Raw genomic sequence first — 16,792 nt, forward strand, 5'->3', positions numbered from 1 at the left:
AAATGGCAACCCACTCCAGTGTTCTTGCCTGGAGAATCCCAGGGACGGGGGAGCCTGGTGGGCTGCCGTCTGTGGGGTGGCACAGAGTCGGACACGACTGAAGCGACTTAGCAGCAGCAGCAGAGCGACTTTCACTTTTCATATGTAAGGCACTGAAGCTCCATGCTGGCCAAGATCAAGAGGGATTCGATCCCTGTCCTTCTAGAAGTTACCTTCTGATGGGGCAGAAAATGAAACAAGTTAAAATTCTCTGTGACAGTCCCTGCACTCGGTGTCCTTGGAGCTTTGGGAGTGCCCCAACCTCCTGGACAATGTGACTGCTAGTTGTTACTTAGCAGTCAGAGGCAGGAGGTTCTTTTTTCCACATTTACTCTTGTAGGAAAATTTGCTTTTTTTTTAAGACTCACGTGGGGATGAATGGAAGTGGAATGCAAGGAACCTAATTGCAGCTGAATTATAAAACAGGAACCCTGAACATAAAATAACTTCCCCTCTGTGTCTAGTGCCTAGCATGTAGAGGATTGGAATAGATATTTGCCACGATGATGAATTTATTAGTGGAAGCTATTGGAGTCTGGTGGAGACTCTGGGGCTGATGGCTATCTAAGATAGCATGGTACCAGTCAGAGACCTGAATGGCCTAGAACAGTGCTACTCAGGATAGCCATTTGGTAGGTTGTTTATGGAGTGCCCATGAGGACCTAAAGAGCTTGCCCAAAATGAAAATTAATATCTGCTCCCAGCAAGAAACAGTCATGCTACCAAGAGAAAAAAAGGTCAGCTGAACTTAATGGTGTTCTTAGGGTCAAAGTTGGTTGACACATTGAACTGTTCTCAGATGACAGTTAGCATAGCTCTGGTCTAGAAGATCCAGTTGGGTGGATGAAGTAAGAGCAAATAGAAGAGATCTTAAATGAGGATTGTAATGACGATAATAGCAATTATTATAGCACTAGCCACCACCACTGAACACGTACTGTGCTGACTACTTTCCATGCCTTATTTCATTTCATCCTTAGAACTTGTCCTATGAGTGAGGTTTCATCATTTCTGTTCTACCGCCGAGGCTCATAGACTTTAAGTAACTTGCTCAATGGTCCCATAGATAGTAAACCCAAATTTGTCAGACTCTAAATATGTGCTTTTAACCACTATACATCCTACTACATTTGGTTTTACATCTATAATTCTGATGTTAAGTAATCCCAGTAAATACATGAGATTGTATTTACACTATAATAAAGGGTAACAAAAATCTTTTTTAAAAATTTGGGAATAAGAAGACATATTTAAGGTATCTTTCTGTCATATAGAGGTTTTTTGGCTTTTTGTAAACATTTCATTCTTCTAAGAAATCCTGCATAGTTGCAGATTGCTACTCTGTTTGTATGGTCAATTGTAGATCAAATCTAGTCCATTTTATGGGAGTTTTGGGGTCACAGGATTGCTCCAGACAGATCTGTTGCTGCTGTGAGGCAGTTACACACTTGTGTGCCACCCATTCGTTATTTGGAAGGACTAGACTGCTTTTTTACAGCAGTAAAAAAATGAATAATAAGGAAATCCAGTATTATTGGCATTTCCTTCCCAATTAAAGAGCCCTCCCTGAGGGAGTTAAGAGGAAGCCAAAAGCGGGAGGGGACAGAGAACTGAGCCTCAGCAAACCATATTCTGTGGGATTCCTGCCAGTCTTGAAGAGGATGTTGCTTCTCAGTGCTAGAAGCAACATTTTTCAGCGAATCCTTGCTAGTGTCTTAATCACATGCTTTGAATTCAAGGTAATTGGTGGATTGTATCGGCTGATGGAGTCAATAAGTGAGAAACAGCAGAAGTAAATTAAAATAGTGTTAACTTACGCTTTCTGCCTTTAATTGAAATATGACCACCCATTAGAAATATGTCTTCCAACCCTCAAGTAAACAGGGGCCAGCCATCTTTACTTGCATTTCTTCTATTCTCTAATAAATGCAGTATGCCCTCCATATCCCTGGCTTCTGCACCTGTGGATAGGGAGGGCTGACTGTGCTCTGCCATTCTTTATAAGGGACCGGAGCATCTCCAGTGTTGGTATTCATGGGGTGGGGGTGTCCTTTAACCAATCTTCCACAGATACTGAGCGATGACTGTCCATATTCAGCTCTTCCATGTTAAATGCTTCCTCATGAAGCCCTTGCTGACACTAGGAAATAAAATACAGAAATGAATACCATCTGCACTGTCATCTTCAATTGCTTAGGAAAACAATTTCAACCACATGCTCCAAAATATGTGTTCATATGTAAGATTAGAGTTACTGTGTTCCCTGTGCCATGGAGACCCAGCCTTCTGCAGCTGGGGGTGGAGGGAAGAAGGTGGTATTGCTCTGCCTGGGGGGGACTTAGTATCCCTTTGTGACTGGTACTCACTGTGTGCTATCCTGCATAATCGAAGGAGAGCACCTCCACATGCCTGCCCTGCTGCTCTCCCCGCCCCTCTTAGATTGCAGGTGGAGACGGGAGTCCTTCTCTGCTAACACTTGAGCTGTGAAGTGTGGGGAGGGGACGACAGAGGCTCCCTTCTTTTGTATTGAAATGAAAGTCCACTAGAATGAGTATTTTAAAAACAATTCATTCAGATAGACCTTTCTGTATGATTGACCGAGGCTCCCCTTGCTGATTCCTCCTGGAGCCTTACTTGGAAAGGAGTGGGTACTGCCTAGACACACTTACTGGTGAGAGGAGCCCACTGCATTTTACTGTGTCCATAAACCCTTGGAGGGCTTCATTTCTTTGGGTGTCACTGTCCCAACCCCTTGAAAGAGGAGTTCCTTTGACTACCTAAGCTCTTATTACCTGCTTGGCAAATTAGTTTTAATGTCTCTCACATTTATTACTAGCTTTTTAAAAAAGAAGTATTCTATTTTCTACCTATATGTCAGTTTGTAATTTTATTTTATAACCATGTCATTGAGAGAGAATTCACATACCATCTAGTTAACCCATTTAAAGTTTGAAATACAGAGGTTTTTAGGTAGTCATGTATATGCAACCATCTCCACAGTCATCTTAGCACACTTTCATCATCTCCAAAAGAAACCCCATACCCAGAGCAGTCATTCCTTGTTTTCCCCTCCTTACCCCTAGGCAACCACTAATCTTTGTCTCTGTGACTTGCCTGTTCTGAAGATTTCATAGACGTGGAATCACACAGTATGTGGTCCTTGTGACTTTCACTTCATATCATGTTTACAAGGTTCATCCATGTTGTCCCATGTATCTGTACTTTCTTTACTTTTGTTTCTTTTCATTGTCAAATAACATTCCATTGTGTGGATGGCTCACATTTTATTTATCTACTCATTTGTTAGTAGAAATTAACTTTTTGAGATGTTATCTTAATGGTGTTCCTGATGGTAGGGACACTTGATATTGTCTGTATTTACACAGAGCTTAGTAGTATGTCTTGGATGTTGTGGGTGATCACGTATTTGTTGGCTGGTTGCTTGTTAATTATAACTGTAGTCCTTTTATTGACGTGGTATAAGTCTGAATACATTTCTTGTGCTCTACAGGTTAGTAATAGTTATTTACAATACCATTTCTCTGGTTGTGAGTGGGAAATGACTAAATGGCCCATTTTCTATCTTTAGGCTCCAGATGGCACAGAATCACAATCAGTCGGAACAGATGAAAACAAATACCGAGGAAAAGATGGTAAGTTGGACCCGTTCTCTTGTATTTTATTAGTATAACAAATAGATAAGACAATTTAAAACATTCATCTTCAATTCTAGTAAGCAAATTCAATTAAAATACTCTCATATCAAAGTAGATAATTACATAAGTCTGAGCATATAGTTGGCTTTTGAGTTTTTAAAAATACTTGTCTATATCTATTCTAACATCTCTATACATAGTTTTCTTGAATGCTTACCATGTGCCAGGTGCTATGCAGAGACATTTACCTAATTTAATATACTCATGAATGCTCTGTAGTAAATATTATTCTTAACCCATTCGACAGATGAGAGAAGCAAGGTTTTGAGATATAAAATCACTTCCCCAAGGCCATACAGCTAGTAAGGGGAGCCAGTGAATTTGGAACTTCGTTTTCAAATCTTAAGTTCTTAGCTCATAAATGGATTGCTTTTAAGAAAGCTTAAAAAGACATTTTGAATTAAGATCTGGGGTTGGGGGTGGAAGTTGATTCTAATTCTCCATTTCATTCCTTTTTCTGTATCTATTATTTCAGAAATGGATTAGAAATTTAAAGCATGGATGAAAACAAATAGTAAGGATTTATTAGTACTTACCAAGAAAGAATTTAAAGCTATTTCATGGATTTACAAAAAGGAAAAATGTTATAAATTAAGGTCATAGGTTAATCCTTAATGTGTTGCTACTTAAATAATATAACAAAGATGGTCAGTGGCTGCCTGTGTCCCAACTGGGACTTTGCTTTTGTTTATGTTCTTAATACCCAGCACCTGGGGTGTTCATGGCATTATTAGTGTCATGTTTGGATTGGAAGTAGTGAAGGAAGAGTGTCAGGTAGACTGCGGAGGCCTGGGAAGTGTTCCCAACCTTTCTATTAAAATCAGAGTTTTGTCCAAAATTACTGTTGTTGTTCATTTGCTAAGTCATGTCCAACTCTTTGTGGCCCCATGGACTGCAGCACCCCAGGCTCCTCTGTCCTTCATTATCTCCCGGAGTTAGCTCAAATTTTTACCCATTGAGTCAGTGATGCTATCTAATCATCTTGTCCTCTGTTGCCTCCTTCTCCTCCTGCCTTCGATCTTTCCCAGCATCAGGGTCTTTTCCCATAAGTTGGCTCTTTACATCAGGTGGCCAGAGTATTGGAGCTTCAGCATCAGCCCTTCCAAAGAATATTCAGGGTTGATTTTCTTTAGGATGGACTGGTTGGATCTCCTTGCAGTCCAAGGGACTCTCAAGAGTCTTCTCCAGCACCATAGTTCGAAAGCATCAATTCTTCGGCACGCAGCCTTCTCTATGATCCAGCTCTCACATGTGCACATGACTACCGGAAAAACCATAGCTTTGACTAGATGGACCTTTGTTGGCAAAGTGATGTCTCTGCTTTTTAATACACTGTCTAGGTTTGTCATAGCTCTCCTTCCAAAGAGCAAGTGTCTTTTAATTTCATGGCTACAAAGTCACCATTTGCAGTGACTTTGGAGGCCAAGAAAAGAAAATTTGTCACTTTGGGACATTTTGGAATCTTGGAGCATCTAATATCTTTATCTTTCCTTCTATGCTTTTATCTCAGAACTTCTCTCCTGTACCCCTGCCTTCAAATAGATACACACACATAATATGTGTGTGTGTGTATGTATGTTCATATGTATATGTGTGTGTGCATGTGTGTGTATAGACACATGAGTCTATATATTTATATTTGTATTCATAAAAGCACCTGCTTTTTACTATTCTGTGGAAATTTCTTCAGTTACATAAGTATATCAGATTGAAATGATTGGGTGTTTCCCCAGGCCTGTGTGCCTGCTGACACTGGAATGGCAGGCAGGCTGGAATAGCCCTTGCTGGCTGGGTAGAGAACTGGGTTGTCAAGAGAGACAGATGAACCTTTTGTGCCAGTGTCAATATGTTTTGGGCTTTGGAGAAGAGCGACTGGCAATTGCTAAATGAATACTGAGGAAAACATTGTCCTTTCTTGGTGTTTTCCTCCTCTGCTGGAGATGGTGATATAGCCTATATAAACAGAAGTTCTGGAAGGCAGGCTCATTGTAGCAGCTTTTTCCAGCCTAGCTTGCGGCAGCCAAGTGGAATGTGACAAGCTTGCTGCCTGATTTACATCTGCTTTTGCTGGAATACTATGAAGTGGGCAGAGAGCCTCCAGTGAGAATAATAAGATAATGTGTATGACGCCATCCAAGTCACTGAGGATTTACTACTGCACCTGTTCTGGGCAATACCGTGCTCTTTTGCTAGCCAGTGAATTCCCCAGTGTTATGCAAACGTTGAAAGGTTCTGAATGAAATGCTCGGAAAATATTGTCTGGAGTTCAAAAGTGGAGCTCTTTCCACTTGAAATATGAAAGCCTGAGCTACATAGTCTATTTTAAATGTTTTCTCTACACTTGGGCTTTTATGCATGTTCTATAAAGTTACTTATTCTAAATGAAAATTATTACATTTTAATGTTGCCAGGGTTGTTGCATTTCAAATTCATTAATCTACTGCTAATATCAATCTTCTCACCAAATTGTACAGTATGTATTTGAAAGACCAGTGTTCAATACATACATTTAGAAGTGTTAATAATGCCCAAATAATTTTTAAAACTTTCATGTAATATATATTTTCTTTTTTTGAGTTCCATGGAGGAAGCGAAATTATTTTTTTGAATAAAGACGTGGATTATTTTGGACAGTTGAAAAACTTAGAGTTTTTGAAAATATTTGTAACTTGGTGCTGTTGTCCACTTTAAAAACCAAAGGAGAAAATAGATTAAAACTGTATTATTTACACTTCAGGGCTTAAAGAGCCAAAAGGTTTATCTCAGCATTCTCTATTAATGTTTCTCGTTGAGAAAGTGAAAGTGAAGTCACACAGTCGTGTCCGACTCTTTGCAACCCCATGGACTGTAGCCTACCACGCTCCTCCGTCCATGGGATTCTCCAGGCAAGAATACTGGAGTGGGTTGCCATTTCCTTCTCCAGGGGATCATCCCGACCCAGGGATCAAACCCAGGTCTCCCACACTGCAGACAGATGCTTTACCCTCTGAGCCACTAGGGAGAGTAAATGATTAATTCATAAATACTTTTATTAGCGAATTAACCATCCATTTCTTAGATCATCCTGAAACTCTTTTTCTTGCTATCTGCCTTAACTGGAATTATCATTTAATCCTTAATCCTTCTCTATATTGTGCTTTTTGTTTTTGCTAATATTTGGAGGAAATTCATATGTTTTAAATGTATTCTAACTTAATTATAATTTTTCTCCTCAGTTTTGAGTTCAGCACAGAACATTTATTTGTGTGTGGTGGGGGAGGTTGTGTTTATTGTAGCTCTGATGTGGGGCTGTTAAGAACAGGGAGTCCATTTAAAATGCTTGTTGGTAAACACTCAGGTTTTGGAAAGGTAGCTTCTAATTTAAGAAAATGGCTAATCAGTTTTTTCCTCTCAGAATGGTTTCCTAGGAAACCAACATACATATTCACAGTAAAACATAAAGTAGTGTAAACCAGTGGGAAAATAAAACTCAAATTGTGCTTTGATATTTAATTTAATACTTTAAAAATTAATCAGAGGTCTAGTTATCCTTAGTTTTAAACAAAATTGTCACAGGCTGTTGAAAAAGCATAATGTAGCATAGTTAGGAACAGATAAATACAATCAGAGCTCCAAATTTACTGTTATTTTTAGACTTGACATAGGTCAGTTCTTTGTTTCTTTCTTAACTGTGAGATGTGACCAGGGCCAGCTATATAATTTGCGAGGCTCAGTGCAAACTGAAAATGTAGAGCTTCTCATTCAAATTTCAAGAAGGCAACAGCAGAGCATTAAACCCAGCGTGGGGCCCATACCAAGCACTTCGAAAGTCCTACACCCATGAAGCCCGCCCTGCTTATTGAGTGGGAGTGAAAAAGGCTAGATTTAGATTTATTCTTATTTTCTTTTGAGTAAAATAATTTTTGTGGTTGTTTTTTATTTAAATGACTATAAATATAGAAAATATATAGAAGGTAATACAGATATGTTTTCTGAAGGCATCAGACTTTTAATAGTAAATGTGTATATATAACATATTTATTAAATTAAAAAATTAACGTACCTTCCATCACCTTGTTGTGTTAGTATATATGCATTTGATTGTAGCGCATAAGCTTACTGATGTAATCTAGAGCCGCTCACCATGAATTAAAGGTCACAGTGAGAAAATGACAATAATCCTGTCATTGATGCCAGATGTTTTTCTAGTGTGAGTTGTGTTAAAACCAAAAATTTATCAAATAGCCAAATTTAGAAGTATTTTCTTCCAAGCTTAAACCTGATGTTTTTCAGCAAGGAAATTTTCAAATGTTAATTCCCCCCTCCCCCAGAGGATTAAATTAACAGTAAATAAAGCAAGAAAAAAATGTTAAATTTATTATAAACTGTTGATGTAAATACCTGGAACTCATTTGACTAGATTTATAGTTGTAAGAACTGTTATAATCCCTGTAATAATCTGATTCCTGAACCAGGTACCTCCAGAACTGACTCCCACGGTGAACATTCTTGGTGCTGGAATTTTTGCTTTGATTGGTAGATAGCATTCCAGAAAGGACATGAAGGGCATGAAAGAAATCTTATTCAGGAATCTGTTCCACTGTGAGAAAATTAAATGGTATATCATAGTTTTAAAAACCTTTGTTCAGTCATCTCCAACTCTGTGTGACCCTGTGGACTCTACCCTGCCAGGCTCCTCTGTCCATGGGATTCTCCAGGCAAGAATACTGGAGTGGGTTGCCATCTCCTTCTCCAGGGCATCTTTCCAACCCAGGACTTGAATCTAGGTCTCCTGCATTGTCAGGTAGATTCTTTAGCGTCTGAGCCACCAGGATTTTAAGAGAGTAAAACTAACCTCCTTCTCTTCTCATTTCTGAGTATAAAGTAAAACAATCATTAAGTGTACTAAATTTTAATCTCCCAGTATAATATAAAACAACAATTAAGTTTTAGTAAGTTGTTATGAGTTTTTCATTCAGAGCTTGAGATCATCCAGGAATGTTTTAGAATTGGATTCAATCTAAGAACTGTGACCTCAGAGAAAGATTCCACAATTCAGCTCTGGCTTTCTGGTTACCACCTTGCCTCCTCTGTCCCCCATGTGCCATTGTTAGGATTCCTTGAGTATATGTTTTACTATGCAAAGAAGGGTTAATTATTTTAATTATTGCTTACAGTAAGTAGTACTTTTTCTAAAGGTTTATATAGTTGATGTGTTAGAAGTTTTTTTTTTTTTTTTTTTGTTTTTTTTTTTAAAAAGAAGTAACCAAAGCACAGGAATTAAGTCTTCTCTTTTGTTCCCAGACCAGGCATCTCACCTAGGTGTTGGTGGAAAGGAGCTGACCCCACTGGTGCCTGAGGAGGCACCTGCCTCTGAAACAGACATCAACCTGGAGGTATCATTTGCAGAGCAAGCTGTCAGTCAGAAAGAGAGCTCCAGAGAGAAGATCCAGAGGAGCAAAGGTGATGATGCCACGTTACTGGTACGTAGTACACTATTCAGATGTCACTATCAGATTACATTTTTCATCAGCTGTTTATTTTGAAAAATTTAAGTCCCTAGAAAAGTTGAAAGAATAGTATAGAATACATCCCTGGAGCCTCCCTGTAGATCCCATTCACCAGTTATTATAACATTGTACAACTTTTACTCTTTCTTGGGCCTCCCGGGTAGCTCAAATGGTGAAGAATCTGCCTGCAATGCGGGAGACCTGGGTTCGATCCCTGGGTCAGGAAGATCCCCTGGAGAAGGGGATGGCAACCCACTCCAGTATTCTTGCCTGGAGAATTCCATGGACAGAGGAGCCTTAGCGGGCTGTAGTCCATGGGGTTGCAAAGAGTCAGACATGACTGAGCAACTACCACTTTCACTTTTCACACTCTTTTTCTGTATCTATGTATAGGTTGTGCCATATACACTCACTTTTTTTTTTAAGCCTAACATGGCCATACTAAACAAAACAGGTATAATGCTTAAGAACTTGAACATTAAAACAATTATATTTTAATATATGACCATATTAGAAATTTCCCAGTTGTCATAATATTGTCCTAATGGCTTCTCCCTCGCTCTACCTGGGATTCAAACAAGGGTTATGCATTGCGTTTGATGTCATATCTTTTTGGTTTCTTAAATTTAGATTAGATCCTCTGATTTTTCTGTATATTTTAAAGACTCCAAATCAAATTTCTGATTTTGTCTGTTTTTGATGACTGAATTCAAGTTGAACAGTTTTGGCAAACCTAGATGCCTAGATTGTTTATGCCTCCCATCTCATCATCAGAAGAGGTGTGTGATGTCAGATAGCCCTCTTATTTCTTTCCTCATTGTAAAAATACCTTTTCCTATTGGTAACTGATGCTAATTTGTGATCCTTGAAACCGAACGCATAGCCTATCTGCCAGTAAAAACAGTGGCTTTACTGTGCATTTGTGATCCTTACCAGAAAAAATAGACTAGTGTTAGAGAAGTGGTGATTTTTCTAATTTTATTATTCCTTCAATATTGACTGGCTGGCAGTCGTCTGCAATAGTTGCTTTTCCTCCCTTTTCTCTTTTTATTTTTGAATGTCACTGTGCAGAAGCTTCCATTTTTCATTCAGTGTTTTATAAATCATTACTGTTTTTCTTTGACGTTTAAGTTTACCCAAGTTTGACAAAAGGCAGCCCTTCAAGCTGGTTCCTATGCCATTTTAACATGTACTCCTTGTTTCACTCCTTTGCTTTCTGGTACAAGATGTTCTAGGCTCACCTTGTACTTTTTTCCCCTCAGATTAGGAAGAATCTATTTCTTCAAGGAACCCTTGTTTTTTCAGAAGCATATTGTATTTAGAAACCAACCTCTGTGTACTGAGTGTTCTCATTGATACCGAATGTCTTATATTTTTTAAAAATACACTTACTTATTTTGTAAGATTTCACATACATAAAAGCTAATAGGGATAGTATAATGAACCCCCCACCAAGCCCCAACATTCGTTAACCCATGACTAGTTCTGTCCTATGCACACCCCCAAGCAGTTCCCTACAAGATAAAAGGTTATTTTTAAATTCATATTGCTATTATTGTACCTATTTAAAATGCTAACAATTCTTAATTTCAAATATCTAAATATTAAATTTCATATTGTATTGCAAATTTCATGATTTTTTTTTACAGTTTGTTTGAATCAGAATCCAGATAAGGTTCATGCATTGCAGTTAGCTGAGTTGGTTGAAAGGGCTTTTCCAGCAGCTTTAATCCCTCCCTTCCTTCCTCCTCCTGCCAGTGTGCCTCTGTCTCTGCCTCCCTCTTTCTCTTCATTAAGTTCTTTTCCCCTATCTGTTTTTACTTCTTTCCTCCCATTCTCCTTCTCTCAGAATTTGTTTGTTGAAGAAGCCTGCTTATTAAGTTTCTAATTCTGTTCCCATGTCCTTCTCTTTTTTGTAGATTGGTTGACTCGAGATTTATCAGATTCATGCTCTTTTTTTTTTTGGTCAAGATTACTTCTTGTGATCATGTAGCAAGAGATACAAAATTCTGTCTTTTTCATTTGTGAAATTAGCAGCGGCTGCTGATCAGTACTTATATCCATTTATTAATGGTTATAAAATCATGTTCTAATAAATTCATTTATTAATTTGAATATCTCTCTTAAGAAAAACTTTCTCAAGGGTTACTTCTTACTTTCATTTACCAGTTTTCTTTTTTTCTTCCTTTCTTAAATTCCCTAGTACCTTTCATTAATGACCAACTAGTGTTGTTTTAGTTTTCTTGTAAAAATAATATCTTAACTCATGTATGACATGACTCCAAAGATAATTTCTCATGTGTTTCAGCATATTTTTTGCTCCAGACATGTTGTTGTTCTTGTTGTTAAGTTGCAAAATTGTGTCCAGCTCTTTGTGACCTCATGGACTGTAGCACGCCAGGCTCCTCTGTCCTCCTCTGTTAGCTCAAATTCATGTGCACTGAGTCAGTGATACCATCTAACCATCTCCTCCTCTACTGCCCCTTCTTTCATCTTCAATCTTTACTGGCATGTCAGGGTCTTTTCCAGTGAGTCAGCTCTTCACATCAGGTGGTCAAAGTATTGAAGCTTATCAGTCCTTCCAATGAATATTCAGGGTTGATTTCTTTTAGGACTGACTGGTTTGAACTCCTTGCAGTCCAAGGGACTCAGGAATCTTCTCTAGCACCACAGTTTGAAAGCACCAACTCTTCAGTGCTCAGCCTTCTTTATAGTCCAACTCTCACATCCGTACATGGCGAAAAACATAGCTTTGACTATATGGATCTTTGTTGGCAAAGTGTTATTTCTGCTTTTTAATGTGATATGTAGGGTTTTTCCTAGCTTTCCTTCTAAGGAGCAAGTGCCTTTTAATTTCATGGCTGCAGTCACTGTCCACAGTGATTTTGGAGCCAAGGAAAGAAAATATGTTATTGCTTCCACTTTTTCCACATCTATTTTGCCATGAAGTGGTGGGACTGGATGCCATGATCTTAGTTTTGTTTTGTTTTTAATGTGGTTGTCTGAGGAGGCTTAACAAATAGCTGAGGAAAGAAGACAAGTGAAAGGCACAGGACAAAGGGAAAGATCTACCCAACTGAATGCAGAGTTCCAGAGAATAGCAAGGAGAAATAAAAAGGCCTTCTTTAATGAATAATGCAAAGAAATAGAGGAAAACAGTAGAATGGACAAGACTAGAGATCTCTTCAAGAAAATAGGAGATATAAAGGGAACATTTCATGCAAGGATGGGCATGATAAAGAATAGCAATGATAAGGACCTAGCAGAAGAGTACACAGAGGAACTATATAAGAAAGGTCTTAATGACCTCGATAACCATGATGATGCCATCACTTACCTAGAGCCAGACATCCTGGAGTTGAAGTCAGGTGAGCCTTAGGAAGCATTATTATGGACAGAATTAGTGAAGGTGACAGAATTCAGCTGAGCTATTTAAAATTTTAAAAGATGATGCTGTTAAAGTGCTATACTCAATATGTTAACAAATGTGTCATAACAGTACTGGAAAAAGGCAGTTTTCATTCCAATCCCATAGAAGGGCAATGCCAAAGAATGTTCTAACTATCCTACAATTGTACTCATTTCACATGCTAGCAAAGTAATGCTCAAATTCCTTCTAGCTTGGCTTTAGCAGCATGTGAACTGAGAACTAGATATACAAGCTAGGAACAGGTAGAGGAATCAGAGATCAAATTGCCAACATTTGTTGAATCATAGAAAAAACAAGAAAATTCTAGAAAAGCGTCTACTTCTGCTTCATTGACTAAGAGATGGGAATACCAGAACACCTTACCTGTCTCCTGAAAAACCTGTATGCGGGTCAAGAGGCAACAATTAGAATTGAACATGAAACAACTGACTGGTTCCAAATTGGGAAAAGAGGATGACAAGGCTGTATATTATCATCCTGCTTATTTAGCATCTATGCAGAGTTCAACATGTGAAATGCCAGGCTGGATGAATCAAAAGGTAGCATCAAGATTGCTGGGAGGAAGATCAACAACCTCAGATATGCAGATGATACCACTCTAATGGCAGAAAGTGAAGAGGAACTAATGAGCCTCTTGATGGGGGGGTGAAAAGAGGAGAGAGAAAAAGCTTGCTTGAAACTCAACATTCAAAAAACTAAGATCATGGCATCTAGTCCCATCACTTCATAGATCCAAACCTAGAATTATCTATTTCCTCAAGAAACACTGATTCTACTTAGTAGAAATATACTTTTGTTACTGTGTTCAGGATACTAGGAACGTTCCCTTCTCTGAGTTGATTATTGTTAAAGCCTTTACAAAAGACAAGTACATCTGTATCTTCTTTCTTCCATGCTGAGAATAGTGGTTCTGAGGATACAGCAGATAATATAATTAGAATATCACATAATCACTTGTGTGTTTTATCCTTTATTACTGCACAGCATTCTCAGAATAGAAATACTAACACTGCTATCAACAATATAATAACCAAAAAATAGTTTAAACTTGTTTTCTTTTCCTCAGTTGGCTGTATCCTTAGGGTTTTATCCCAAAAGGACTGTAATAATCAAATTAGTCTGCTTCAGGTTGTTTAGGATAGTTATTCTCCATATGGTTATGCCACTCACTGCATACCCGGTTGGTTAATTTCATTTTCTATTGAATGTTTAGGGATTGCTTTGTTGAAACTTAATTGTGTTTTGTAAACATGTGAATTATCTAAGTGGTCCAAATGTCATAATTAAAAACAAGGTGTATTAGAAGTCTCACTTCCATTCTTGAGCCATCACCCTCTTCTCTCCCTCCCCTTTACAGGTTAATTTACATTGCAGGTCAGTTTCTTTTTATTTTAATTTTATGGTTTATCCTTCCATTCTTAGATAGATACACTCTTGATTATTTACTTAGACTTGGCAATATGTCCTGAAGATCACTCCATAGTAGCATAGAAAAATATCTTTCATTCTTTTTTATTTATATGTTGTGCCATGTTATGAAGCTCTATCACAATTTATTCAACCAGTCATCTGACAGTGGGCTTCTACGTTGTTTTCAGGCTTTATCAAAAATTTTTAAGGATCTATTTTCATGCCTAGTGGGAAAAGTAAAGGAGTATTTGTCATGTGGCCTAAAGAGATAAATCAGGCTCCCAGCCCATCCTTAGCAAAAGTATCTTTTACAAGTAATAGTCTTCTCCATTGCAGGGGCGTGAGTTTGATCACTGATCTGGGAACTAAGTTCCCACATGCCACACTGTGTGACAGGTAAGTAAATGACAGTGATGGTCTTCTATATCTCAACAGATGGAAGGGAGTTTAAGTGAAAGTAGTCTAATTAAACAAGATGAAGACACTGTTGACTTTTAAGTTGTTGATTCAAACAGTGGAATATAAAAGGAATTCATTTCTACTTCAGAAACTTAAAAACAAAACTTCCTCTCTCACTTTATTCTCTGCCTAACAAACTGATTTTTGCTCACCTACTTTCTAGATTTTATTCATGTTTTGCCTCAAGCTTAAAGTGACCTTCCCATTTCTACCCCTCTGTTGTTCTCTGTTTATTATCCTTAACCCATCCTTTGGGGTCTAGCTCAATATCTAGCTTTCCTGTTAGCGCTTTCCTGTTTTCAAACTTACATTAATAAAATGTATAAAATCGTTTTTTAAACTGTTAAGATGCCATCCTTTTGATAATTATTGTCAATGTATCCGTGAATTTATTTATGTATATATGCATCAGTTTATCTATACAACCATTTACTTATTTACTTATTTGTATCTTCTGGAAAGCATGTGCATACTGTAAGCTTTCTACAAGTCAAAAACATGGTTGGTGAGGTAAATATTTATATTCCTCACTCTGAGGTGAGAGTCTAAGCAGATAAAACCTTAATTTCCATTTCTACTCCATGGTCTTCTGCTTCTGTGAACAAGCAGTGGGTTTTATGTAATACATTGTTCTTTGTTGATCTCGTTTTGTATTTGCTTCTTTTTTTTTTTACGGCATTGAGCAGTCTTTGTTAATTCTTTATGATCTTTCAGCAGATTCAAATTTCTCCTCTTAAATTTGGAGATCAGGTTTTATAACTTTAATGTGTGTTAGGATGAAAATTTAGCTATTACATATTGTGTTTTGTGTACCCATAATATATTAGAAAGTATGCTGTGTAATTACTTTGCTCATTTATCAAGTGATCTCTATGAAACAGATATTATGATTCTCCTTTCATAGTTAGAGAGATTAGGAGGTGCATGGTAAGTCTTGGCTTCACTGCCTAATCTTTTGAAGCTGGAATTTTCCTGATGACATGTGCCCTAAAGGTATGTGTTCATTTAACTTAGATGTGTCCTTGTTTTGATGCTACTAACAACTTCAGGATAGCTTGGGAGGTTACATGAATAAGATTCTGGTATGTCGAGTCCATCTATACAGTAGAAATAAGTAAAGGAGAGATAGTACTCCTTTATCCTATCTTGGCAGACTAAAAACAATAAGAGTTTATTTAGAAATTTTTAAGATCATAGTATTGAAATGATAACTATGGTGAAGCCTGTATTAGTTCTTGTCTTTATTCAGTGTACTTTGGATTCTTACTGAATTATGTTTAATTCAAGTAAATTCATGTTTTATGGCAACTTTGCTTGTCTTGTAACAAAGCTTTATGCATACTGAAGGCCACAGGCTTGCACGGAGGCCCAAGTTGGGAGTTTGCTAGAAAATGAAACATCTTTGGAGGAAGCAGAAGGACAGTAAAAGAAATGTTAGTTTGGGATAGAGTAAGGAAAATGAGAACCTAAGACAGATACACGTTTGTGCACAAATGTGCGAGATAGCTGTAGGATCATGATCCTGAATTGTCAAGAAAAGTTTAAATTATGATTATTCCTTGCCATTAAAAATTCTTTTTAAAAACTGTAAATTTGAAAGTTTCCTAAAATTTCATTTATCTAGAAACGTTCTAGGTTCTCTAGGTTGACAGTGAGTGAAATACTTTAATAAAATCACATTTTACACATGGAAAAATCTTAGGTAAGAAATGAATTTCCTAGCAGGTGATAAGTCATCTGTGGAAATTGACCAAGTAAGAGTAGATTCTCTTGCTTTCCGAGTTGAGGCTAGAGTGACTTGATGAGTGAAAAAGTCAAGTATGTCATTACTGGTAAGGTTTCTAATGGGCCCCTCATATTTCAAAGCTTACAGAAGAGGGTGCACCCAGGGAGAGTTGCCTGATTAATTTATGGTGACACATGGGAGCCAATGACCTTATATATTTTGAAAAATTTTATTTCACTCCCCTTTTAAAAGCACATTTTTCAAAAGGTAAAGAGCTTTCCTTTTGCTGAAATTGCACTGCCTTCTCTTAGCCAACGAACTGAACCATCCAGTCTATTAACTAAACAAAAATGACATGAAACTTCATAAATATTTAAAACTCCTGCTATGAATTAAACATTGGGATAAAGAACTAACTCCTTTCATTAAGTACATTGTTAAATAAATAAATAAATAAATAAAGCTCATGACATATTGCTTGGTAAATCAAATGTTTGAACGAATAATATTTCAGGTTTCTTTA

General features: G+C 37.5%; 1 protein-coding gene across 4 annotated transcripts in view; it reads left to right on the forward strand.

The window, feature by feature from the left end:
• Nucleotides 1–16,792, forward strand: part of ARHGAP18 (Rho GTPase activating protein 18) — a 206,798-nt gene that overhangs the window by 146,482 nt on the left and 43,524 nt on the right. For all 4 annotated transcript variants that reach the window (XM_025294562.3, XM_006069503.4, XM_044924245.2 and 1 more), the window contains exons 4-5: nucleotides 3,629–3,692; nucleotides 9,039–9,217. In XM_025294562.3, coding sequence (XP_025150347.2) covers nucleotides 3,629–3,692; nucleotides 9,039–9,217 — 243 coding nt within the window. The remainder of the gene's footprint in view (nucleotides 1–3,628; nucleotides 3,693–9,038; nucleotides 9,218–16,792) is intronic.

Source organism: Bubalus bubalis, chromosome 10 (assembly GCF_019923935.1).
Source record: "Bubalus bubalis isolate 160015118507 breed Murrah chromosome 10, NDDB_SH_1, whole genome shotgun sequence".
NCBI lineage: Eukaryota > Metazoa > Chordata > Mammalia > Artiodactyla > Bovidae > Bubalus > Bubalus bubalis.